At 45.3% G+C, this 27,069-nt stretch overlaps 2 protein-coding genes across 2 annotated transcripts; one reads left to right on the top strand and one right to left on the bottom strand.

The window, feature by feature from the left end:
• Positions 1-6,686: 6,686 nt before the first annotated feature.
• INSIG1 (insulin induced gene 1) lies at positions 6,687-25,691 on the bottom strand. The gene is made up of 6 exons (XM_069958880.1): positions 25,537-25,691; positions 22,251-22,614; positions 18,210-18,334; positions 17,568-17,734; positions 15,798-15,897; positions 6,687-12,632 (listed from the first exon to the last, which is right to left on the bottom strand). The coding sequence occupies exons 2-6, from the start codon at positions 22,582-22,584 to the stop codon at positions 12,603-12,605; spliced, it is 756 nt and encodes a 251-aa protein (XP_069814981.1). The 5' UTR covers positions 22,585-22,614; positions 25,537-25,691; the 3' UTR covers positions 6,687-12,602.
• LOC138784209 (mucin-2-like) lies at positions 23,161-24,045 on the top strand. Its single transcript, XM_069959716.1, has one exon. The coding sequence runs from the start codon at positions 23,161-23,163 to the stop codon at positions 24,043-24,045; it is 885 nt and encodes a 294-aa protein (XP_069815817.1).
• Positions 25,692-27,069: the final 1,378 nt, after the last annotated feature.

The raw sequence follows: 27,069 nt of genomic DNA, 5'->3' as shown, positions 1-27,069 counted from the left end.
TCAAAATGTCCAATCTATCATGGCGCAAGAAATGAAACCCCATACAGCCCCATAGGTAAAAAAATAAAATGAAAAGCACAAATAGTCAATACTATGGTGTGACTGAAAATGTCTCCCAAAAGGAAGATCAAAGCAACAAAGAGAAGCCTCAGGACTCTGAGGTTTAAAAAAATATAAAAATGTCATTGCTTTTTTTTAATGCCTGCAAATGCAAGAAGCCAAGTACAGCATAGCGCCATGTGGTTCATATACCATATCAGGATTACCAGTCCATCATATTAGAATGGAACGAACCGTATCTGTAGTCACATTTATATCTTATCCATCTATTAGACATTATTGAGGACCATGACTAGGGACTGCTAAGTCTGAAACGCGTCGGCATTGAAATAAAGCAATGAAATGTTTATATTGAAAGCTGAAGACATTTGTGTTTTTCATTCATGTGAAAAAAATAGAATCCTATTCTCCTGCATATTAAGAGAACTGCTGAATGATGTACGTAATCACCGATCTTTTCAGCATTTCTGTCAAAAAAAAAAAAAAACTTTATGAGTTTGGATGGCAAGAGCCAAAACTATTTTCCGATGCGATGTTCCCTCATCATGGTGTCGTCCACCAATATCCAGCTATCATTGTCTTTGAGATTATAGTGGAAAGACCTCCATTACGACCTATTGCTGTCTTGCTCTGTATCACAACCTTATGGCTTGTCCTTTCAAACCTGTGATTTCCATAATTCCATAATTTGATCAAACCATATTGCCTCATGTACCACCTGCAGGTCCCCTGGTTCACATGAGTCCCTACACTAATTCCACACTGTGTCGGTCAGCGACCGCTAACCCCCCCCCCCCCCCCCGAGGGCAAGCTTTTCTCCCTTTTCTGAGTGGCTAGCACTCCTTCTTGTAAGACCCATGTGACCCCAATTAGCAGGAAGCACCTTTGCACACATGGCAAGTACCTCCTATTCTTCCCATTCTAACTGCAGGAGCAATGGTGAGTAGTTAGATCTTGTTCACACTTTGCTTGGCGGCCACTTTCTCCGCCGGCGGCAACTGCTGGGTTTTTTGGTCCTGTGACATTAGGGTTGCAGGGCCATTCTATGGCCTCCCTCCCCTGCTTGCACTCGCTTTGCGGGGTTAGCGGTCGCTGACCGACACACAGTGGGGAGTTAGTGTAGGGACCAGGGGACCTGCACGTGGTACATGAGGAAATATAGTTTGATCAAATTATATACCAACATTCGGGCCTTGGTTTTTAAATGTAGCCGAGAGGCATTAGTGTCAGCCATAGGTGTGAGGGGCAGCTGCTCCTATCTCTCCATGTCAACAAAGAACCTTGTTACTGTAAAACTCCTTGGTAAATCTCCCCCACAGTGTGAATATACACTTAAAGCTAAAGTTTTGGCTGTCCAGGCATGATGGGAATGATAGTTTTGCAACAGCTGGAAGAGCGAAGGTTCCCCATCCCTGCCTTAAATGATTTATCCAGGATTATAAAACCATAGTTACTTTCTTTTAGAAATAGTGCCCCTGTTGTCCTCAGCTTGTGTGTGGTATTACAGCTCAATATCATCGAAATGAAAGGAGCAGAGTAATACCACACACAAACTGAAGACCTTTGGGGCGCAGTTTTTGGAAGAAGACAACTATGTTTTTCTATTCGTTTATAACTTTATGGTTATTGATAATATGCAATCACAATAAATGACTAATGGGTGATATGTCTGAGGGTCGATTTACACAGACAGATTATCTGCCAAAGATTTGAAGCCAAAGCCAGAAACAGACTATAAACAAAGATCAGGTTATAATGGAAAGACTGAGATTTTTCCTCTTTTCAAATCTTTCTGTGTAAATAGACCCTAACTGGTAATGCTTTGTATCTTATTTTAGAATGGTTAAATTGACAAAGAAAATATATAACAGACTCTGATTATCCCTAATATAATGCCAGCATAGGATATTTATTTTTATTTATTTATTTTTAATTAAGTACTTAATTATTTTAATTTATTGAATTTTATTTTATTTATTTAAATTTATTATTTTACCTACTTTGCTGATCTTGATCCCATTTATATAGAATGACTGCATTAACGGATATCATTACTTTATGGGTCTTCTGTTCTAAAAATTTGACGGCAGATTTTCTTTCAGTGAAATCTCTGTTTTGGCCACTAGATGGCGAACAATGATCCACAAATGACTTCTAACGGCATGCTTTAGGAGAAATGATCACGTGATTTCTTCTTCCCTCACTAACCTAGCAAACACATTGTATTGTACCTGCAGCGTTAGTTGTTATGTATAGTTCTTTTGTGTGTCATGTGATACAGCGTTGTGAGAATTATTTTTTCTGATGTTTTCTATTTTTTTTTTCATATTTGTCAAACTTAATCGCCACAAACTAAATTGCAGAAAACAGAAATGTGTGAATGAGCCCTAAAACAACTAATGCATCCAGCCTTACAGAATTCCTATGTTTACTGCAGTGACAATTTACCTGCAGGAAGTATCTGGCCAGTTCAGGGCAAGTGCTGACTTTCTATGGCTGTGTTCACACACACTGTCTTTTTTTGGCCATTTGAGGCCAAATATCAGCCGATATTTCATAATGATGGCTGATAATGTACAAATAATAATTCTGATATCTAGGACTCCTGACAATCACTAGAATGGAGAAATATTGCCCGCAATGAAAGGAGCAGATTAAAAGGGGTTATCCAGTGCTACAAAAACATGGCCACTTCCCCCCTACTGTTGTCTCCAGATTGGGTGGTGTTTTAAAACTCAGTTCCATTGAAGTAAATGGAGCTTAATTGCAAACTGCACCTGAACTGGAGACAACAGTAGGGGGAAAAGTGGCCATGTTTTTGTAGCACTGGATAACCCCTTCAAGCACGTGCAGCCTGATCTCCATATTGTCTTTGGAGCGATATCCGGCAAAGTTTGGCTTTAGAACGCCCGCTGGTCATCAAGTTATCCCCCTCTCCCAGGGATAGGGAACCTTGGCTATACAGCTGTTGCAAAACTACAACTCCCATCATGCCTGGACAGCCAAAGCTTTAGCTTTGGCTGTCCAGGCATGATGGGAGTTGTAGTTTTGCAACAGCTGGAGAGCCACGGTTCCCTACTCCTGTCCCGTCATATGGATAAGGTATACCTTTAGGGTACAAACACACACACAATATACGCAGCAGATAAGCAGATCTGCAGCAGATTTGATGGTGGAGACTTGATGCTGTGTTCAGTTATTTAGATCTAATCTGCTGCGTATTTGCTGCGTATCGCAGCAGTAAATACACTGCGTATACGGTGTGTGTGTTTGTACCCTTAAACTGTGGGAATACCCTCTTAATAGGTTCTCTCATATATCACCACTTAATGACTGGTGGGGTCTGATCTTAGAGGCCCGTATAAATTCTAAAAATAAAGGGGATGCAGCACTTGCTTAGCCTGGTGTCCCTTAAGTGTTGTACTCAGCTATACAGGGTTCTGCACAGTTGGGGGGTGCACAATAAAAAAAGTGAAGTGGACCCCACACCAGCACCCTCACCCTGAGCATTGACGGAGGTCCCGGTGCTCATACCCCCACCAGTTATAGAGCGATGACATATAGGAGGGGTGGGTATTCTCACCCAGTACAGCAGAGGCGTATGGTAACTGTAAGGTAAATGAACATACTGTATGGATTGCTGGTTACTAAATATATAAGCACATATTTGCAGGTCTGGGTGTTATCCCATCTGGCCAGGTGAATGTTGGGTTAGTGTTAGTGGTGATGCACATAGTACTGTCCATCTATCATCTGCATGTACATTTTATGGATAATGTAGTGTACAACAGTAAGTACTATACATATACATATTTAAGAGGATGTACTACCTGGTACATCTTCTTTAACCTGAACCCACCTATCGAACGGCGCCGGCGCCGTTTTTCAGACCAAGGCCCCGTTCCCGTGCCGTTCGATGGGTTGGTTCAGGTTAAAGAGGATGTACCAGTTGGTACATCCTCTTTAAGTGGCTCAGGGAAGAAACAGAGTGCTGCACATCACACCTATGGCTGATACTAGTGCCGCTTGGCTAAATAAAAAACACATCAGAATTTTGTGTATGAATTGATCAAGCCATACTGCCCCATGTACCTCGTGCCGGTATCTGATACACATGGGTCCCTACACTAAGTCCACACCGTGCCAGTCAGTGGCCACCAACCCCGCAGGCGTGCACAGCCAGGGAACGGGGGCCATGGGACGGCCCTGCGACCCCCATGCCACAGGACCAGACCCAAAAACACCACACCAGAACCCGGCCAGCACCGCCGGCGGAGAAGGTCGCCCCCAAGCAGCACAAGTCTGGATAAGGTATTGCGCTCACCATAGCTGCAGCAAACAGAATGGGAAAAAAAACAGGAGAGATTAAAACCATGTGCACTCAGGTGTCTCCTGCTAATTGCGGTCATGTGGGTCTCACCAGGAGGAGTGCAATACACGGAGAAAAGAGAGAAACAAAATGTGGCTCAGGGAAGAAACAGAGTGCTGCACATCACACCCATGGCTGATACTAGTGCCGCTTGGCTAAATAAAAAACACATCAGAATTTTGTGTATGAATTGATCAAGCCATACTGCCCCAGGAGACACCTGAGTGCACATGGTTTTAATCCCTCCTGTTTTTTTTCCCATTCTGTTTGCTGCAGCTATGGTGAGCGCAACACCTCATCCAGACTTGTGCTGCTTGGGGGCGACCTTCTCCGCCGGCGGTGCTGGCCGGGTTCTGGTGTGGTGTTTTTGGGTCTGGTCCTGTGGCATGGGGGTCGCAGGGCCGTCCCATGGCCCCCGTTCCCTGGCTCTGCACGCCTGCGGGGTTGGTGGCCACTGACTGGCACGGTGTGGACTTAGTGTAGGGACCCATGTGTATCAGATACCGGCACGAGGTACATGGGGCAGTATGGCTTGATCAATTCATACACAAAATTCTGATGTGTTTTTTATTTAGCCAAGCGGCACTAGTATCAGCCATGGGTGTGATGTGCAGCACTCTGTTTCTTCCCTGAGCTACATCCTCTTTAAGGGCAATGATGTCAGTCAAAACATTTGTTAGTTGGATGAAGTTTAACAAAGAATATTAGTATTTAATAGGCAACTACTCTAACTCCTTCCAGCATTCTCCTGGATGTGATGCCTGCAGTGTGGACTTCTGGTGCAGGTCCAGGATCTGAGCCTGGAATGGGTGCCGGCTGTACATTGCAGCTAATATAGGCTGACAGCTGTCGAGATTTGACTTTGATATGATCTGATGATTGTAGCCCCCTAGATGCCACACAGCGACATGTATAGACTGTGTACTGTTGTAATCAATTTTTTTTTCTTTCTGTAAATGTTATGGTAAAATAAAGGATACTGTTATAGGGGGGATTCCCCACAACTGACAGGTATTCTCTATTCATTGGATATGTGATAACTAGGGGACCTGCAGTATAGGGGTACTATGGCAATTTTTTCTTTCATATCAACTGCTTTCAGAAAGTTATATAGATTTGTAATTTACTTCTATTTAAAAAAATCTGGTGTGTTCTTTCCACTCTGACACAATGCTCTCTGCTGCCACCTCTGTCCGAGACAGGAACTGTCCAGAGCAGGAGAGGTTTTCTATAGGCATTTGCTACTACTCTGGACAGTTCCTGACATGGACAGAGGTGGCAGCAGAGAGACCTAACTGTTTCAGACTGAAATGAAAACATTTACTACAGGACATACAGCAGCTGATAAGTACTGGAAGGAAGTACTGGAAGGCTTGAAATTTTTAAATAGAAGTCAACTATAAATCTATATAGCTTTATGAAACCAGTTGATCTAACCCCCCCTTCCCCCCCAAAACACTGGGATCCCCTACCAAGTGGGACCTAAGGGGCTACGTACCAGGGTGGTTTGGTGATCTCTTTCCTGGAGAGATATCTGGCTATTCCAGTCTTTTAAAACTTGCAACTGAGGCTCCACGGACGCCTTTTTTGACCCCCTACCGACCACCAGAACGGAGGAGAAATGTTTATGAAACAGCTATCAACTATTCGGAGCTCCATAAAATTAGCACAACCCTATAGTGTGTGGTCTACTTATTTTATTGCTGGGCACACTTCCATTCTGGTGATAGGCAGGGATCCGGGCTATTGGGCCCTTACCCTCCCCTTATTGGGTTACCTCTTAATTATTGGAAATATCCCACCAGGTACATCCTCTTTAAGCTGAACCCACGGATCGAACAGCGCAGTCACAGGGAAGCCGATGCCGCGGTCCGGCTTCCCCGTGACAGCGCCATTCAATCCGTGGGTTCAGCTTAAAAAGAGGATTACCTGGTGGTACATCCTCTTTAAAGTGTACCTGTTGTTAAAAAACACAAAAAACTTTGGACATGTCATAGAGACATGTAAAATTGGTCTGGGTCTGAATGCGCAGACCCGTACCGATTGGGAGATAGAGCGGGGAGAAGACGGGCTGCAGCGCATACACTCTCCGATCTGTATTAAAAAAAAAAAAAAAAAAGTTGGACATTGGACATTTCAATGACAGGTACACAATTGGTTCTGCAAAAAAAAAAAAAAAAAACTAAATCAATTTGGACCAAGGAGGAGAAGAATGAGAACTAGCCTTGTGAATAAGGGATTAATAGCACCCAGCAAGACAAATGATCAACAACTTTAATAAAATAAAATGATACACATATAAAGCATTCACAGAAATCCTACACATGAAGATCAAGAACTGGAAAAATAATACAAAGTAAATGTATATCCATAGTCCAGCATAGTGCAATTATCTGTAGGTACTTGTATGTCTTGGCTGACTTGGTTCAAAAACTTGCTGCAAGGGTTGGCAACATGAAGCTACTCGTCTACACATTTGGCTCGACAACAGGAAATCAGGATGAGGAGCATGGAGAGATTTAAAGGGGTTATCCAGCACTACAAAAACTTGGCCACTTTTTCCCCTCTCTTGTCTTTAGTTCAGCTGTGGTTTGCAATTAAGCTCCATTTACTTCAATGGAACAGAGTCTCAAACCCAACCCAATCTGGAGACAAGAGAGGGGAAAAAGTAGTCATGTTTTTGTAGCGCTGGATAACCCCTTTAAAACACAAAACAAAAACACACACTAGAGATTTTCTAGGTTGTATCAAGAATCTGTCAATTCGGTCAAATTTTCCAAGTAGAACAGAGCTCAGTGTGAATGGGGCCTAGGATTTTTCCCTATTAGTTTGTGCTTTGTTAAATGTTGCACAGGGAAGAATGAAGAGATTATTTTTGACAACAGACAGTAAGGAATTGTTGGCAGATGGCACAAAAACACAACAACAATCTTGCAGCAAGTATTGAAACCAAACATTTCTGTGCATAAAGTAAAATATATATAAAAAGGCAACTTTACACACGAAAAACAGAACACCGTGATAATGGAGTTTCATTAAATACAACAAAAAAAATAATCCCATTTTTCCCATTAAAGAAATTATTGCTGATTTGTATCACGGTGAGCCAGTCAGCCAAGTAAGGGAGATGTTCTGAGCACCAGCAATTGTTTATATATATATATATATATATATATATATATACATACACATACACATACACACACACGCACAAAGGGGTAGATTTATCAAACATGGTGTAAAGTGAAACTGGCTCAGTTGCCCCTAGCAACCAATCAGATTCCACCTTTCATTTTCCCAAGAGTCTGTGAGGAATGAACAGTGGAATCTGATTGGTTGCTAGGGGCAACTGAGCCAGTTTCACTTTACACCATGTTGGATAAATCTCCCCCAAAATATTTATCTATATTCACTGCCAATCAAATAAAATCCAGACCATAACAGCAATGAGCAGGAGGGCAGTGTTGGTCAATGTCATGACTGCTATAAGGGACAAGTTAAGTACAGCTGCAATACTAAGCACTGCCACAGGACAAGAGTGGCGCTGTTTCCTGAAGGAAGCAGTCATGATTTCTAATTATCCATTACTAGGCTTGCTGGTATTAACACAGTTACCCCCCCCCCCCCCCTTCACATGTCTATGTTAGTTTTTACTGTCAGGAAATCCTGGTCAGGAGGCTTCAGGAAACCATCAGTATTTCCTGAGAGTATTCAGTATTTATCGTCGGAAAATCAGGAGTTCCCTTAGGGTTTCCTGATCGGAAAAAAAAAAATTGGATAGTTGCACCCTTAATTCCTTACACCTAAGGAAAGCAGCCATAATTCTGGATGCTGCCATAGACTTCTATGGGGGCATCAGTGATGGTATTCTGGCCAAAAACAGGACAGGTTTTTTATAATTTCCTGATTTTTTTTTTTTTTTTTTTAGCTAGAATGGACACCCTTCAATTTTGGTGCCCAATAGAACCCTATGGGTCAGGAACTTTATCCTGATAGATTTTCCTGACATGTGAAGGGGGCCTAAGGCCTCATGCACACAAGTCTATTATGGCTCCGTACATGCACACCGTTCTATACACAGGCTCTTTTATGGCACGCACTCAGATGCCAACTATGTAATACACAGCACCATAAGATGGCGTATAGGATGAGAACGGCTCCGCAGAAGGGTGCCGCAGGGACTGCGAGTGCTTGGTACCCCCCCCTGAGGTTTTACACCATATTCACACTCTGCTTAGGAGACTGTATACTCCTTTCAAGAACTGGATTGGAATTAGAGATTTTTTTTTTTTTAAAGTCTTCCGTAAGATGATCTTATCCAAACTTTGGCAGGAGGTATACAGTCTCCACTTGAAAGCGTGAATACGGCTGTATTATGAGTGCACAAGCCATCTATTTAGTGACAAAAGCAAGACAATCCTGTTATAGGAAACAGGAAAGCCACTTGATATACGACTCTCATATACAGCCATAACACAGTCATATGAATAAGGCCTTAGATCAGTATTCCCAACCTGTGTATTCAGAACAGCTCCCAAATCTGACTGACAGGCTCACCTATCTTCAGTATGAGTAATGCTATAGTTACATGAGACAGTATACCGTCCTCAATAACATTATTATATACTGCTGATGATTTAAAGGGAATCTATCATTATATATATATATATATATATATATATATATATATATATATATATATATATATATATATATATATATATATATATATACACACACACATATAAAGGCAGAAAACTATATACACAGTGGTCTCCAAACTGCGGCTCTGCAGGGAAAACCACAACTCCTAGCATGCTGGGATCGGTTCTGCAACAGCTTCAGAGCCGCCAGACTGGAGAGGACTGCTCTAAGGGACAATCAGGTACCTACAACAAGCGGGTTTCTGGGACATGAACACTATTTCACAACCCTGATCCCTCAGATTGAAAAACATATGACAGCACATGACTAATCGTTATATAATTCATGGTAAAATAGTGTTCATGTCTCAGGAATCCTCATTAAAACACTAAATGCAATGGAAACATGGATGGAAAGGATGTTTAAAAGGGTTGTCCAGCAAAAACCTTTTTCTTTCATATCAACTGATATCAGAAAGTCATATAGATTTGTAATTTACTTCTATTAAAAAATCGTAAGTCTTCCCGTACTTATCAGCTACTGTATGTCCTGCAGGAATTGTTGTTTTATTTTCAGTCTGACACAGTGCTCTCTGCTGACATCTCTGGCCAAGACAGGAACTGTCGAGAGGTTTTCTATGGAGGTTCATAGAAAACCAAGATGGAGTTCCTGTCTCGGCCAGAGATGTCAGCAGAGAGCACTGTGTCAGACTGAAAATAAAACATTTCCTGCAGGACATACAGTAGCTGATAAGGACGGGAAGACTTGAGATTTTTTAATAGAATAACTTTCTGATATCAGTTGAGTTGAAAGAAAAGGGTTTTTGCTGGACAACCCCTTTAAGTCCCCTTTACAAGGTTGGTGAAAGCACCCAGTGGTTTAGGATTACAGATGAGGGAACCTCGAGCACATTTAGGTTTGTCCAAATCAGAGTGTGCAGCATTTGTTACCAGTGGCTGAAGAAGTTGGATGCAGATCTAAGGCCTGGAAACAGTCTATAGCCTCGTTCCCATTTTTTTTGATTATACAACGGCCGTTGTTTAATCACAGCGGTTAAATGCTTTAACTACTATGAAATCCCGGCTAGAGTGTATACACTCCAGCCGGGATTCCACGTGGCCGCACAGAAAACTGCCATGTCAGTTTTGTGCGGCTACTATTCACTGAATAGCGGCCGCACAAAATAGACTGTGCACACAATGTAAAGTGCGGCTCCAGCTGTATTTTACATTGTCTAAGGCTAATTGCAGTGCGGACACACCTGAATGTGCCTGTATTCCAATTAAAAAGAAGTGATGTTAACCCTGGCGATACTGCAGTACTGGCCGGGTTGAACATCTAAGACAGCGGCTGTTCTGTGACACGGCCGTGTTACAGAACGGCCACTGATCTGCCATGTGTGAACATGTGGCCTATGGCTACATCCATGTTTTCTAGACAGCCTTAGGGCTGCATTTAACCTCTTCAACCACCGGTAATGAAATGCCGCACACTCCCATTCAGAAGACCTAAGCATGCTAGATGTTCGCTCATCTCTAATTTAGTATTTTATCAGCTACTACTACCCCCCCCCCCCCCAAGTCTAGTTGTGCTTTTAAAGGAAACATCTTATTACAAGGAAACACTAACAGCTGCTGAAGAATGTATTTGCTCTCCTAAGGCGAGCATGTCCATTGTACCTTTCTTCTTGACAGTACTGAATGCAACGTTAAAGGGCGCCTAGAAATCTATAAAACTGTGCAAATATAAAGCTACCACACCTAGAAATGCATCCAATATTAAGGAGATAGATTCCCTTTAAGTTTTTTTTATTTTTTATACACATTGCACTTGCCATTAGACTGCTTCTATATGGAATTCTATGTGAACAATGAATACTCTGCGCTCACAAATACTAGAGAAGGTCCAAAATAACACATTTAATGAAGTGACAAATGCACTTTTTTTCTTTACAAGGCAGTCACAGACTGCAAATATTAATAAGGCTGCTAGGCAAAAAAATAAAATAAAAAATTATACATATATTAGCCGTCTCCTCTGACACTGTAATATGGAAATGTTCATTTAATTTAACTCTCCCTTTGCTACTTTCATGAATGTGGATACTGCTGGTGGCTGTAAATGGGGATACATTAGTATAATATCATTGGTCATGCCTTAATCCAGCAACACTCTCATTGTTTACCAGGCACAATTATCAGTAACCTCAGTCCCATTCAAATGAGTGGAACTGTAATACCAAGAACAGCCACTACAGAAATGTATGTCACTGTGTCAATGGTAAACAATGAAGGGGTTTGTGCAGCTTGCAGAAGTGTTGCGGCCACCTAATCACCTGATCTTCAGGGCCTTCGTAGACAGACTTGATCGGATATTGATGATCTTGGAAAATCCCCTTTTGAAAATTGCATAAAGCCCTCTAAATGAGAAAGGTTGACAAATATGGTAGCCAGAGAGGCCTACAGCCATATGTGATCCTGCCACATGACCCAGCAATCATTCACATTTAGCCATACTGGAAAATATTAAAGGGAAAAGGTCACTTTTACACTACTTTAATCATGGGCCACCCCAAAGACTTGGAGCTTGCTTTAAAGGAGCAGTCCAGATTATAAAATCCTGCAGCCTAACTTACCTCTCCCCATGCACCCACGGTGAGTGGCAGGACAGGCTGCAAGACCCATGCCTGAAGGCATTCCTCCCCGGGTTGTGATAACATTACAAATCAGCGGGTGGAGGTCGTAAAGACCTGTCCCAGCTGATGGACTGGTCGCTCAGCCAATCAGTGCATGGAGCAGTGACCCGCCCCAGTCACTGACTGACTGAGCGGCCAGTCCATCAGCTGGGTTGTGAGGTGTCAGCTGCGGATCCAGACGCTCACCGTGAGAGGTAAGTTAGTACTTTTAATCACTATCTCCCATGCAGGATTTTATAATATGCTGGACTTTTCCTATAAGTCGTGACAGGCTCCCTTTAAGAAAGCTGGAGACTCCTTTTACGGCCAATGCAAGTCTACCAAACAATGAGAAGTAAAATACAATTTTTTTTTTTTTTTGCCTGCAGCCTTATTTTCCATTGTAGATAAATAAAACACTCCTATTCACAATCTTTTTTTTTTCCTTTTTTCCTCTCACCCATCATGACTTCCAGAGTTCGTGGCAAAAAAACTGCATAACAGATAAGTCCTCTTCGTCTTCTTAGAATGAAACGGTAATACTGAAGCTGGAGTCCAGCCTGTTACACCATGCAGAAAACATCTGACATCCTACCACTATAGAGACACATCATGGAAGAACAGACGCGTTACCGGGTGATTATTTCTCCTCTCATCTCCTCCAGAAATAGTCTGATGTGGTAACAATCCAAGACTCTCCACACCGTACTAACCAATGGATGAAGCGACCGCCTTCACATTTTAATGTGTTTGCAGATGAAAAGTTTGCCGTTGTTACTCAGTAACCTAGTGCAAGCTTTTCCCGAAATGAGTCAGGCTTTTCTTGGTACGTGTAGGTAGGGCGTGTGGTGGCATCTAGTCTGTGTGCACTTTTTCTGTTGGCCCCTGAAAAAGACAAAATCAGAAGGGAAATAAATCCATGAACGAACATATATAGAAATTTAATGCCAGAAACAATGCAATGTTGCACCGCATTCCAGTATTTTAAAGGGGAACTCTTTTCTTCGTTCAATGCAACTGGTGTCAGAAAATCATACAAATTTACAATTTACTACTATTTAAAAATCTTCAGTCTTCCAGTACTTATCAGCTCATGTAGGTCCTGCAGGAAGTGGTGTATTCTTTCCAGTCTGCTGCCACCTCTGTCCATGTCAGGAACTGTCCAGAGCAGGAGAAGTTTTCTATGGGGATTTTCTGTGGCTCTAGACAGTTCCTGACATGGACAGAGGTGGCAGCAGAGAGCCCTGTGTCAGACTGGTGAGAATACACCACTTTCTGCGGGACATACAGCAGCTGATAAGTCCTGGAAGGCTGGAGATTTTTTTAATAAAAATAATTTACAAATCTTTATAACTTTGATACCAGAGTACCCCTTTAACCCATAGCTGCACCAGGACGTTATTGAACGTCCTCGTGCCGCTATGGGAGTTCAGAGGGGGGTCGCGCGGCGACCACCCTCTGAACTGCCGCGATCCCGGGTGCCGCGTGTAGCCCGGGCTCGCGGCTATTAGCGGGCACGGTCCGATCGCCGTGCCCGCTAATTAAGTACTTAGAAGCAGCTGTCAAAGTTGACAGCTGCTTCTAAATACTTGCTTTTATTCATACCTGGTGGTCTAGTGGGGGGATCGCCCCCCTGCGGCGCGATTGCGGGGGGGCGATCCCTGCATCCATCCCGGGCCGGGGTCTGCTCCGTAATGGCGCTGATCCCGGCTCGGCATTCTATTGCTTTTGGCTGCAGCAGCCAAAAGTAATAGAACACCGATCTCATGGATTCATGCAGTATAACTATACTGCATGGATCTCTATGAGAGATCAGAGTACATATACTAGAAGTCCCCCAGGGGGGCTTCTAGTATATGTGTAAAGTAAAAGAAAAATGTATTTTTAATAACACAAAACCCCCTCCCCTAATAAAAGTCTGAATCACCCCCCTTTCCCCATTTTATAAATAAAAATAAATTAATTAATTAATAAATAAACATGTTTGCTATCGCCGCGTACGTAATCGCCCAAACTATTAATTAATCACATTCCTGATCTCACACGGTAAACGGCGTCAGCGCAAAAAAATCCCAAAGTGCAAAATTGCGCAATTTCTGTCGCATCAAATCCAGAATAATTGTAATAAAAAGCGATCAAAAAGTCATGTATGCGCAATCAAGGTACCGATAGAAAGATCACATCATGGCGCAAAAAATGACACCTCACACAGCCCCATAGACCAAAGGATAAAAGCGCTATAAGCCTGGGAATGGAGCCATTTTAAGTGACGTATATTTGTTAACAACGGTTTGAATTTTTTACAGGCCATCAGATACAATATAAGTTATACATGTTACATATCGTTTTAATCGTAACAACTTGAGGAACATGCATAACAAGTCAGTTTTACCCCAGGGTGAATGGCGTAAAAACACATTTCCCCCAAATAAAAGAAATGCGTTTTTTTTTTCAATTTCACCACACTTTGAATTTTTTTCTGGTTTCCCGGCACATTTTAGGCAAAAATTACATCTGCCATAGCAAAGTACAATTAGTTGCGCAAAAAATAATGGCTCACTTGGGTCTCTAGGTGGAAAAATGCAGGCGCTATGGCCTTATATACACGAGGAGGGAAAAACGAAAACGCAAAAATGAAAACTGGCTGTGTCCCCTAAGGGTTAACAGCAAGAATACAGTGTAAAATGTGCTTTATAATACCATACAATGATCCATCAAGGCTTTGGACTGAGCTACATTCAAATTGGCTTCTCTCCAGAAGGAAGAAAACAGTCTCTCTATAATACCACCTATAGGTAACTACTAGAGATGTCCAAACCAGGGTTTATGCCATTTGATTACTGTTGGCTGCAGAAGTTGGACGCAGCCCTAGGGAGGCCTGGAAGACATGGATGGAGCCTATGGCCTATGACTGTATCCACTTTTTCCAGGCATCCAACTTCTGCAGCCACCGGTTATCAAATACAGCATGCTCGGGTTCGGTCAGACCTCAGCGTGCTCGAGATTTGCTCATTCCTAGTAACTACTCTAATGTTTTCTTTTCTGGAGGATTTGCATACTTTTTTCCTCCATAGGCTGCATGACTGATTGAGCCTTGTAAAGGCTTTGCAGATAAGCACAGATAGGTGCGGATAGGCGCTCATTTGCAGCACAGCATCAATCCACGTAAAAGGTCACCAAGGGTCCTTTCACACGACCCAGGGCCATGCAAGGACGCAAGTAAGTGCTGATCAGAGAGATCGGCTCTCGGTTGCAATGCCTTTAGAATGCACGTTTTGAACTCACAGCCATTTAGATGTATTGCCATTGATTGCACACCCCTTGTTTACACAGGGAGATGTGGGTCCGATAGCCCATGTAAAAGGGCCATTCCACTCAAACATAACTATTGATATGTTACTATCTATTTAGTCTCCTTCCCCTAGTTCTGAGCTGCTGCTTTCTGTTGAAAACACAAAAATCTGTGTGTGAGCTTTTCTCTGTCTTCCCATCCTCCCCCCTCTCTTCTGAGACAGCTGATGTAAACAAATCCCTGACTGGCTTTATCTGCAACTTTGTAGCTTCTTTGTAATGCTGGGAGGGTTAATCTGAGGTCAAGTTGATGGTGAACTCACTGTCATTTACCCTCCCAGTATGACAAAGAAGCTACAGTGTTGCAGATAAAGCCTGCCAGCGACTTTTTTACATCTGTTGTCTCAGTAGGGAATTGGAAAGAGGGAAAGACGGCGAGAAAAGCTCCCACATGTTTTTTTTGTGTTTTCAGCAGAAAGCAGCAGCTCAGAACTTGGGGAAGGAGACTAAATAAATAACAACAAGTATGGAATGAATTGTTGTCTCACAATGGGCAGCAACATGTCAAAGGTTAAGTTTGAGTGGAATACCCCTTTAATTTCATACTCCAGCTCAGCGAAAACCAAGGCCTTAATAACTGTGGAAGGCCTAGCCTTGCTGCACTTGTACAGGTCCAAAACAAAGTTTCGTGTAATCATAACATGCATTTAAACACAAAATAATGCAAATGCAATCTATAAGTGAATTAAAAAAAATTACCATTGCTAGCTGCCTCCCTATATTTCCAACAGTAACTCCACCAGAGAAGAATATACAAGGCAGCCATGACCGAATATACAGGAAGTCTGGAGAGGTGTACCTACATAAAGAGAGAGGAACAGAGAAGAGTTACATATATGAAAAGTAAACTAGATTTTATTTCCAGTCAGTAAAGCCGGTAATACATTTTCAATGCCCGTGAGCTGACAGTTATCTTGACGGCGCAGTATACATGTATTCTCTAAGGGGAGGGTAAGGGCCCTATTATACAGGGCGATAATCTGGCTTTGTGTAATAAAGACAATGATCAGCCAATGAAATGATCATCAGCTGATCACGCTGTTTAAACCTTCCCAAAAAAATCATCGTCCGCATATCGCTATGTGTAATAGTGATACGCGGTCGACAGCTGATGAATGCGTAAAAAAATTAATAATAAATTCTGCGGAGCTTAATTATGAGTCTCAAAACACAGAACTAGCCAGATATCCCTCCTAGCCTAGCAAAGCGATGGCTCCAATAAGGAGACCACCAAAACCACCACTTCTAGCAGATCAGCGCTCGCTTACACTGCTCATCAGGCCGTGTAATAACTCTTAGCCACAGTCACTCAGCTCTGGTGTTAGCTTATTCCTTCCAGAATAGGGTGAGGCGCTAAGAATCCAATATGCCCAACACTTCTCTCCACTGTACTGGTTTACTTATAGCCAACTCCTTCCAGACTCTTAGAAGTCTGCTCAGTATCCCACAGATTAATGGTGCGTTTACACAAAGTGATTATCTGACAGAGATTTGAAGCCAAAGCCAGGAATGGATTTAAAAAGAGGAGAAATCTCAGGCTTTCCTTTATGACCTGATCTCTGTTTATAGTCTGTTTCTGGCTTTGGCTTCAAATCTTTGGCAGATATTCTGTCAGATAATCTTTCTGTGTAAATGGACCCTAATGGTGCGTTTACACAGACAGATTTATCTGACAGATCTTTGAAGCCAAAGCCAGGAACAGCCTATAAACAGGGATCAGGCCATAAAGGAAAGACTGGGATCAATCCTCTTTTTAAATCCATTCCTGGCTTTGGCTTCCAAAATCTGTCAGATAAATCTGCGTGTAAACGCACCCTAAAGGGAACCAATCATCCTAATTGGGCTGATTTGGTTCTCTGGTGCACCGTATAAAGCTCCTTTGCAGCTCTTGGCACATATCGGCTGCAGCAGCACCTTTCTACAGGTGGAAATTAAGTTTAATCCCCCAGAGCGGCAGGGAGAGTGGCGGCAGGTAGTCATCTGGGCGGCTCCCCGTCCAAGTCTGGTCACCGATCTCTCCCTGTCAGCGCGCTCAGCAGGGATGATTGATAGGGAGAGGCACCAGTAACAGGCCTCTCTGGCTGCCAGTCACCCCTGCTGAGCGCGCTGACAGGGAGAGATCGGTGACCAGACTTGGACAAGGAGCCGCCCAGATGACTACCTACCGCTCTGGGGGATTCAACTTAAATTTCTCTGGTAGAAAGCTGCTGCTTCGGCCGTGGCCGATATGCCCCGAGAGCTGCACAGGCGCTTTATTCAGTGCTCCAGAGAACAAATTAGTCCAATTGGGCTGAATGGTTCCCTTTAACCATTTGGGAGTCAAATTTAAATTAATGATTACTACATAGCTGCCTTTTGGGAACAACATTTAACATTTCAATAAAACAGGGGGTCCCTTTAACCGTAAGTCACTTACAAATGCTTCATACATCTATCTTACAGTTGTGAAAAAGATAAAATTCAACTTACTGATACACTCCGTTGTAGACGAGGAACTGTGTGATGAGTGTTGCCAGAAAGGCTATTGTGATTCCAAGCCCCAGGCCACTTCGGGAACGGTCAAAGGTCCACCACAGGCCCAACGACAGGGCGGCCAGGGTCAGAGACAGCTGGACATTATTGGCAAAATCCAGTTTCTGATCAAATTCTTAGGTCAAGGAGAATAACAAATTGAACTGTTTAAAGGTGACATTTATACTGGTATTTTTATATAACATGAGGTTTGATACATTTGGATCCCATGGTAGGTGGGAATAAAACCAAACACCTTACTGGCTGTACTGGATGAACCTATTTCCGATCTGGATCAGTTCCTACAAATCCCCCAGCACATGGGGCGCCTTATGACTGTACTACCAGGGGTTTTGTGCATCGCTATATAACACTGTTTGGCGGCATATGACAGATCTATTCATATTACATATGTATCATCATGAAGGATGCTGTACAAAATCAGAGGAATATGGAGCTACAGAAAATATTCTTCTATTAGTGGATAAACATGGCACTATATAAAACAGATCCAGAGCCTAATAATTTAATACGCTGCTTATAATGGACCAGTAATATAGTAACCCTAAAAATACATTTAAAACACATAATGAAGGATACAGCACTGGCATGGTTGATGCCGACGAAAACTGCTATACATCTCATAACGCTGGCCCATTCCCTCTTGAACTTGTGAGGTTCTCCAAGGTGGCTGTCAATGCAGGGATAGAGGAGGCCGACGACAGCTGGAGAGAGAAAAAAAGAAGCATGAAGAGATTATATGGTAACTCACATCACATCGAGGAGGTGACAACTAGTGAATGTCACTCACTTTATTCAGTCCTCTCACAATCAGGACTAGGGTAATATTACTTAGCATTATATACAGGCATTCTGGGATTCACAGGGACTCCCATAAAAAGGGTCTCCCTGGCCCTCTGTAAGGCTGGGTTCACACTGTGCTTTTGTGTGTTTCAATATATAATTTTTTTTTTCCTGTATACAAAAACTAGAACCACATTTTTGTCATCCAGCTAAAACATATACGTTTCAATCCGTCAATGGGAAACGAATCCCGCTATATGGCATCCACATGGCCTAAATGCCAAATATAGCAATTTTGCAAACGACCTGTATTAGCAAAGTTGCTTTCTAAGTTTGTCCCTCTTCTCTTGCTGTCATACTGAAGGTGGTCAGGCAGTGACAGGACTAGGTAAGTATGTTTTTACCACTTTAATGTCTTCCTTTGACATTTCACATGTCTCCACGGCTTGGATTGTCCATGGACGCATGTATAATGCCAGAGAGACATAGTAGAGCCGAGATTTAGCTCCGTACCGCTGCGTCCCGTCCTTAGTGTCCCCCCATGCCCTTGCTGAACTTTGTAGTAAGAGCGGGACGTGGCGGGGAAAAGCTGAAAAGGGGGAGAGGTTACAACCCCTTTAAGATATATGTTTTTCCCTTTTCAACAGTATAAGTGTATATGATAAATGCACATAATAAAAGTACAGAGTGAACCTAGCCTTAATGCACATACAAACACATCGTCTTTCCCTGTTTCACAGTATAGATTGTATACGCATTCACAACAGCCACACCTTACTGTCAATGAGCCTGAGTTAGGACAGGCCTCGCCCAACAGAAAACGAAACCAAAAGACTATCAGTTACTACTAAATAAGAGATCTGTGCCATTTAAGGGGGTCTCTGATGACTGTCATTGGTGGCCCATCCTGGAGATAGGCCACTATTTTTCTGATCAGTGGGGGGGTCTGACATCCCCCACCCAAAATTTTTAGCTGTCCAGGCATGATAGGAATAGTAGTTCTGCAACAGCTGGAGGGGCTACAGTTTGACACCCTGATATATAGAATAGGGCATTTTTCTGATCCAACATTTATGCAGATTTAGGCTATGTTCACACTTATTAAGAGACCGGCCGCTCCGTGACCCAGCTGGGACACGGAACGGCCGGTCTCTGAAAAGATCATCCCGGCCGGTACTGCAGTACCAGCTGGATGATCTTTCGGGCCGCAGAGTTCTGATGGGGGCACGGCGCGTGCGGCCGGAGCTGCTCCCTCCATAGTGAGCACTGACAGGGTTTTCTGCGGCCATTATTCACTGAATAGCGGCCGCAGAAAACGGACATGTCAGTTTTCTACGGCGCCGCTAGGGATCCCGGTCAGAGTGTATACTATGTGAATACTCTCCGGTCGGGATTCCCTCAGGCTGCAGCACTACGTAAGTGCCGCAGGAATCACGGCCATTGTAACAACAGCTGTGATTTCCGTGGCACTTACGTAGTGTGAACATAGCCTTAGTGTGGAATTAATGTAGCAAAATCCAAAGTATATAAAGTATAAATCAGAAAAAAAAAAAAAAAATTTGAGTGTATCCCTGGGATTTTTGCCACAAATCCGCAATAAATTACATAAAACTCCATTGTGTGAACATGGGCAGCTCTGTACACTGTGGCAGAATAAGTCAGCGCTGTGTAAATAAGGGACTAATAATTACCATTCTGCTGTATACTGCCTCTATGTATGTAGCCATAGCTATGATCAGATTTGCTTTGTGACATATTTGTAGTGTGTTATACCTGTTTGTACAGCACTACGGTATATGATATCTCTATATAATTAGATATAATCATTGTTATTACAGCTACTGTGTGGCTTATTCCTATAGCAGATCACACAGTAACAGGCATAAGTTACACATTAAGCCGCAGCAGCGGAGACGTCTTGAGATGTCTGTCATCTGGGAGATGATATAGGAGGTTCTTGGCAGGGTTCCCTGTGACTTCTGATGACTTCCTTATTTTGGTATGGAGCAGTGGCATGTTAGACGTGAGCGCCAATGAGGGCCGAGACAGCCGGCTCACCAGTTCACCAGGCAGCCAATCACAGCACAGATGGCTTACAGCATTTCCTGTGCTATCTGTGCTATGCCAAGCAGACGTGTGCAGCGAAGGAAGAAGCTGCTCTAATCCTTGTATAGGATTTCTGCCTCTAGTCGCACAAAAGAACAAGATGTGCGAGTCTAAAGGGGGAGAACAATGTAAAATCTGTGTGTGGGAGAATGAAGCATCGTGTGATGTCACCAATGATACGGGCTGTTTTATTTATTTATTTATTTTTTAAAGGAACATAGCACCCAGGCTGACAGGAGAGCAATGGCAATGGCATTTCTTGGCGCATGGGCATGTTAACCGCGACAGGAGCCAAGAGGCGGGCATTCTTACAGGGCATCATGGGAATTGTCCCACCTAATACATAAAAGTCTGCAGGATGCTACAATGGGAAACAAACGCTGAAATAAGAGTGAGAATCTATTGAGAGTTAAAGGATTTTCTATTTGTCCCTGGATAACCCCTTAAAGGGGTACTCCGGCATTTAAAACTATTATACAAAGCCTTATAAACATCTTGGGGTTGATTTATCAAACATGGTGTAAAGTGAAACTGGCTTAGTTGCCCCTAGCAACCAATCAGATTCCACCTTTAATTCATCACAGACTCTTTGGAAAATGAAAGGTGGAATCTGATTGGTTGCTAGGGGCAACTGAGCCAGTTTCACTTTACACCACGTTTGATAAATCTCCCCCTTATCCTTACCGCACCACACTCCCATGGTGTCCTCCTACGGCGACTCCGGGTCCCCCGCTGACCACAGCCACTTCCCAGATGGACGTGTCTCGGCAGTGACAGCCCTTTCAGCCATTCACAGACAGTGCTGTGGCCAGTGATTGGCTGAGCAGACTGTTGCTGCTTTGAAGTGTCATAGGCGGCTGCGGTCATTGGGGGACCTGAAGACACCACAAGGGGACATGGGGAAAGCGTGGTGAGGTCAGCAATATAATAATGGTTTAAGTGCTGGAGCATCCCTTTAAGACACCAAGTAAGACACCTCAAAATAGAGTTGGGAAACCAATGTGGCCAGTGATTAGCTGAGCAAATTGTCTGTCTCCGAAGTGGGGACTGGATGATGTCACACCAGGAGCTGCGGGGGTCCCAGATAGACTAATATGTCTTTTTTCTTCATGTTACCCCCAATGTTTTTTGGTGCCAAAGTAACCCCTTTAAAAGGGTTATCCAGCGCTATAAAAACATGGCCACTTTTTCCCCTCTCGTCTCCAGTTCAGGTGTGGTTTGCAATTAAGCTCCATATACTTTAATGGAACTGAGTTTGAAACCCCACCCAATCTGGAGACAAGAGAGGGGGAAAAGTGGCCATGTTTTTATAGCGCTGGATAACCCCTTTAAGGTTGCATGTCCTGGTCAAGCACAGGCCCAGTGACCTGACAATTGATCCCTATAATGCTGTCAGTTTGGGCCCTTAAGATTCCCATTTGGACTTGTACTAATACCATCACAGAAAGTGACCACGTTGGGACAGATCAATCTGTCAGAGAAGAAAACCAGACGGATAACAACCAATCACAGCTCATTCTGAGAAACAAAAAAACGAGCTGTGATTGGTTTCTATCATTTGACAAAATAAATATCTGGCCCATTATTTTTGACTGAAACGTATATGACACGTCCTAGGGTATAAGAACCGTGCATCATGTGTCAACATCAGCTACATCTAGACAGATAACCACCACAGTGTCCAGCAGAACCACCACCATAGTCAAGTCACGCATAGGCCATGAAACTTACCGGCTGCTGTACCGCAACACGGTGGCACCCACCAGGCTGAAGAGAAGACGGTGGCGATGACTTCTTCAGGAAATAAAGTCACATTTCTCTGGATCTGGAGAAGATTAAGCACCAAGGCAAGAAAAGCGCCGACAGCAAAGAGGACCAAGCTTCTCCGGATCAGGCTGCGGCCCTGGGTGCTGGCTAAGGTGCTGTAGGCTAGGCCCAGTAGGGAGTTGAGAGAGGACATGGCTTCTCCAGCGCGCCGCGTTAGCCAAGCGCCCAACTTTTTGCTCTCCTTGTCTATACTTCTGGCGCAAGAGCAACTCCAGCAGTGCTCCTCGAGTCTGGGCATTTGTTTAGTAATGGTTACCTGCCAAGAAGACTGAGGAGGAAGAAGAAGAAGAAGAAGAATGAATTCCAATAATACAATAAGCGGTGACCAATCTATGAGCAATGTACGGGTCACACCACATGATGACTTTGACAGACGTGACGTAGAGGAGGGAGGACGGTGCCGGCTAATGGGCTCCGCACTGAATGACGTCAGTCCATTCACATCTACACAGATCAATAAAACTCTAAGCAATACATCCACTGACTATGAGCTGTGAAGGTATACGGCAGTACCAGCTGATGCCCTCACACATCTAACATTCTTCTGATACAATTGATGCCAGGCATCAGCACAAGTGGAATCCTGATATTACTACTAAGCTTTATGCCAATTAGACCAGACCACAGCCCATTAGGGGACTGCCATATGGTGACATCGGCCGCAGGGTTTTTGCAGTTCTTTGCCCCAATTCAACAAAAGTTCTGATACCAGTAGTAGCCAACCTGCGGCCCTACAGTTGCGGCAAAACTACAACTCCCAGCATGCACAGGCAACTAGTGTGCTCCAGCCTGTAACAAAACTACAACTCCCAGCATGCACAGCATGTGTGCCCCTACAACTCCCAGCATGCACAGCTTGTGTCCCCCTACAACACCCAGCATGCACAGCTTGTGTCCCCCTACAACACCCAGCATGCACAGCTTGTGTCCCCCTACAACACCCAGCATGCACAGCATGTGTGCCCCTACAACTCCCAGCATGCACAGCTTGTGTCCCCCTACAACTCCCAGCATGCACAGCTTGTGTCTCCCTACAACACCCAGCATGCACAGCTTGTGTGCCCCTACAACTCCCAGCATGCACAGCTTGTGTGCCCCTACAACACCCAGCATGCACAGCTTGTGTCCCCCTACAACACCCAGCATGCACAGCTTGTGTCCCCCTACAACACCCAGCATGCACAGCTTGTGTCCCCCTACAACACCCAGCATGCACAGCTTGTGTGCCCCTACAACTCCCAGCATGCACAGCTTGTGTCCCCCTACAACACCCAGCATGCACAGCTTGTGTCCCCCTACAACACCCAGCATGCACAGCTTGTGTCCCCCTACAAAACCCAGCATGCACAGCTTGTGTGCCCCTACAACTCCCAGCATGCACAGCTTGTGTCCCCCTACAACACCCAGCATGCACAGCTTGTGTGCCCCTACAACTCCCAGCATGCACAGCTTGTGTCCCCCTACAACTCCCAGCATGCACAGCATGTGTGCCCCTACAACTCCCAGCATGCACAGCATGTGTGCCCCTACAACACCCAGCATGCACAGCTTGTGTGCCCCTACAACTCCCAGCATGCACAGCTTGTGTCCCCCTACAACTCCCAGCATGCACAGCATGTGTGCCCCTACAACTCCCAGCATGCACAGCATGTGTGCCCCTACAACACCCAGCATGCACAGCTTGTGTCCCCCATCCTGAAGCTCTTTAACTGTTGCGAAACTACAGTATGCACAGACAGCTGCCCAGGCATGATGGGAGCTGTAGTTTTGCCACAAGGTTCTAGTACCAAGCCTAATGGTGGGGAACCTCTAGTTGTTGAAAAACTACAACTCCCAGCATGCCTGGACAGCTGGAGCGCCACAGGTAAGGGAACTATATACTAGTATAACAGCTGGATCATAAGTGTCATAGAGCAATGCCCTATGCCAGGCTACTGGTCAGTGCCCACAATGACTGCAGTGTGCCAATCTGGTAATGCCACTATCACAGGCTGTGCCCACCACACAGTGCCATCATAGGCAGTGCCCACCACACAGTCCCATCCCAGGCAGTGCCCACCATACACAGTGCCATCCCAGGCAGTGCCCACCATACACAGTGCCATCACAGGCAGTGCCCACCATACACAATGCCATCACAGGCAGCGCCCACCATACACAGTGCCACCCCAGGCAGTGCCCACCCCAGGCAGTGCCCACCATACACAGTGCCATCCCAGGCAGTGCCCACCATACACAGTGCCATCCCAGGCAGTGCCCACCATACACAGTGCCATCCCAGGCAGTGCCCACCATACACAGTGCCACCCCAGGCAGTGCCCACCATACACAGTGCCATCCCAGGCAGTGCCCACCATACACAGTGCCATCCCAGGCAGTGCCCACCATACACAGTGCCACCCCAGGCAGTGCCCACCATACACAGTGCCACCCCAGGCAGTGCCCACCATACACAGTGCCACCCCAGGCAGTGCCCACCATACACAGTGCCATCCCAGGCAGTGCCCACCATACACAGTGCCATCCCAGGCAGTGCCCACCATACACAGTGCCATCCCAGGCAGTGCCCACCACACACAGTGCCACCCCAGGCAGTGCCCACCCCAAGCAGTGCCCACCATACACAGTGCCATCCCAGGCAGTGCCCACCATACACAGTGCCACCCCAGGCAGTGCCCACCATACACAGTGCCACCCCAGGCAGTGCCCACCATACACAGTGCCATCACAGGCAGTGCCCACCATACACAGTGCCATCCCAGGCAGTGCCCACCATACACAGTGCCATCCCAGGCAGTGCCCACCATACACAGTGCCACCCCAGGCAGTGCCCACCATACACAGTGCCACCCCAGGCAGTGCCCACCATACACAGTGCCATCCCAGGCAGTGCCCACCACACACAGTGCCATCCCAGGCAGTGCCCACCATACACAGTGCCATCACAGGCAGTGCCCACCACACAGTGCCATCACAGGCAGTGCCCACCATACACAGTGCCATCCCAGGCAGTGCCCACCATACACAGTGCCATCACAGGCAGTGCCCACCACACAGTGCCATCACAGGCAGTGCCCACCATACACAGTGCCATCCCAGGCAGTGCCCACCATACACAGTGCCACCCCAGGCAGTGCCCACCACATTCCCTGCACTGGTCCCCGGCTGCCCACCTCCATGCCAGTCTCACCTATAGCAGAGATGACTTGTTGTCAGGCAGAAGCCGAGAGCAGCGATAAACTTTTCCTCGCCGTCGTTTCCTGCGTTCTCTCCCTCGGTCTCCGCTTTATATAGAGGAGGCCGGGTATCGGTGCCCGTGTGAGCGCCCTGCCCCCCGCCCCCTGCAGGTAGCGCCGCCGCTGTCCTCCTCTGCCCCCCTCCCTCCCTCCCTCCCACACTGAATCAGAAGGAGCAGAACGACGAGGATGGAAGAGGGGGCGGGGGCGGCTGCAGCTGTCCGCACCGAAAACAACATGCGTGTCTGGTGAGGCGCCGGCAGCCAATCAGCGGCGGGCTGCCCATATGACGTCACGGACACACCACACACACCTTCCGCGCGCAGGGAGCAAACCAAAACAAGGAGATGCGCGGGGGGCGCGCCTGGCGGCGGGAGCGCGCGCTGTGGAGGGCATGAAGACGTGACTGTTCCCGCCATGTCGTCCGGGCCACTGACCTGGTGGCCATTCACCGACCTGCCGCCAAAAATAGCCTCAGTCTCCCGAGCTTTTACCTTGTCATTACTGGGCGGTGGTCAGGGGAAGTGACCCTTGCTCAGGTGTTGCTGTGGGAGACATGTTTACCTCAGTTCGGAATTGTCCTACTGCTCTGACCTGTGCTGCAATGTTAGGCCCCATTCACATTCACTAATTCACAAAAAGGGATATTAGGCCCCGCCGGCTCTGTTATGAATAGAGCCACAGGTATGGCCGCGACCTGCGGCTCTATTCCTTCCTATGGAGCCGATGGAAAGAGCCGAGTATGCCGAAAGAGCGCTGTACCTTTGCTGTACCCCCGCCTCTATTCATAACAGAGCTGGCAGGGCCCCATACAGAGATGGGGGGGGGGGGGGTTGACCCGGTGACCTCCTACATTCCCGTCCTGTGAATAGAGGAAAAGTGAATTTTTCCTGGAATACCCCTTTAAGTTAAGTTTTGGTCGTTATCACAAATTTTAGAAAGATTATTGCTCCGTGTAAAAGGACCATCAGAAGCAGCAATGGTCTTTTCCACATCTCAAATTATTTCTTGAAATAAAAGTCAACACGGATGGTGGGTATACCACAAGATGGCAATCTCTCAATAACTTGTGACCTGGAGCATCAATTACAGCGCGACAACGAGGTCATATGCTGTTCACTGTCTGCTGAGGCATTGTACCCCAATCTTCTTGAAGAGTTCTGGGGTGGAGTTACAAGCCTCTAGTTTTTTCCGTAGATTTTGGGATTTATGTCTGGAGAAAGTGCAGACCACTCCATGTGAGGTCCCCCGGTCTCCAGCAGCCGTTCCCTAATGATACGACCTCGATAAACTGGAGCATTTGTCGTCCATGATTATGACATTAGGTCTGTGTTGTTCATGCAGAGGCACAATGACTGGATTAATGATGTTATTCAAGTAGTATGGGCTTGTCATTGTACCATTCACAAAATGTCGGGCAGTTTTGTTTTGACTAGACACACCTGCCCACCTTGTACCTCTGCTCACTCTTCATGTCATTGGCCTGT

The sequence above is a fragment of the Dendropsophus ebraccatus genome, chromosome 2 (genome assembly GCF_027789765.1).
Source record: "Dendropsophus ebraccatus isolate aDenEbr1 chromosome 2, aDenEbr1.pat, whole genome shotgun sequence".
NCBI classification, from domain to species: Eukaryota; Metazoa; Chordata; class Amphibia; order Anura; family Hylidae; genus Dendropsophus; species Dendropsophus ebraccatus.
Note: the sequence above shows the minus strand (reverse complement) of the source record. Positions and strands in the feature narration are given on the sequence as shown.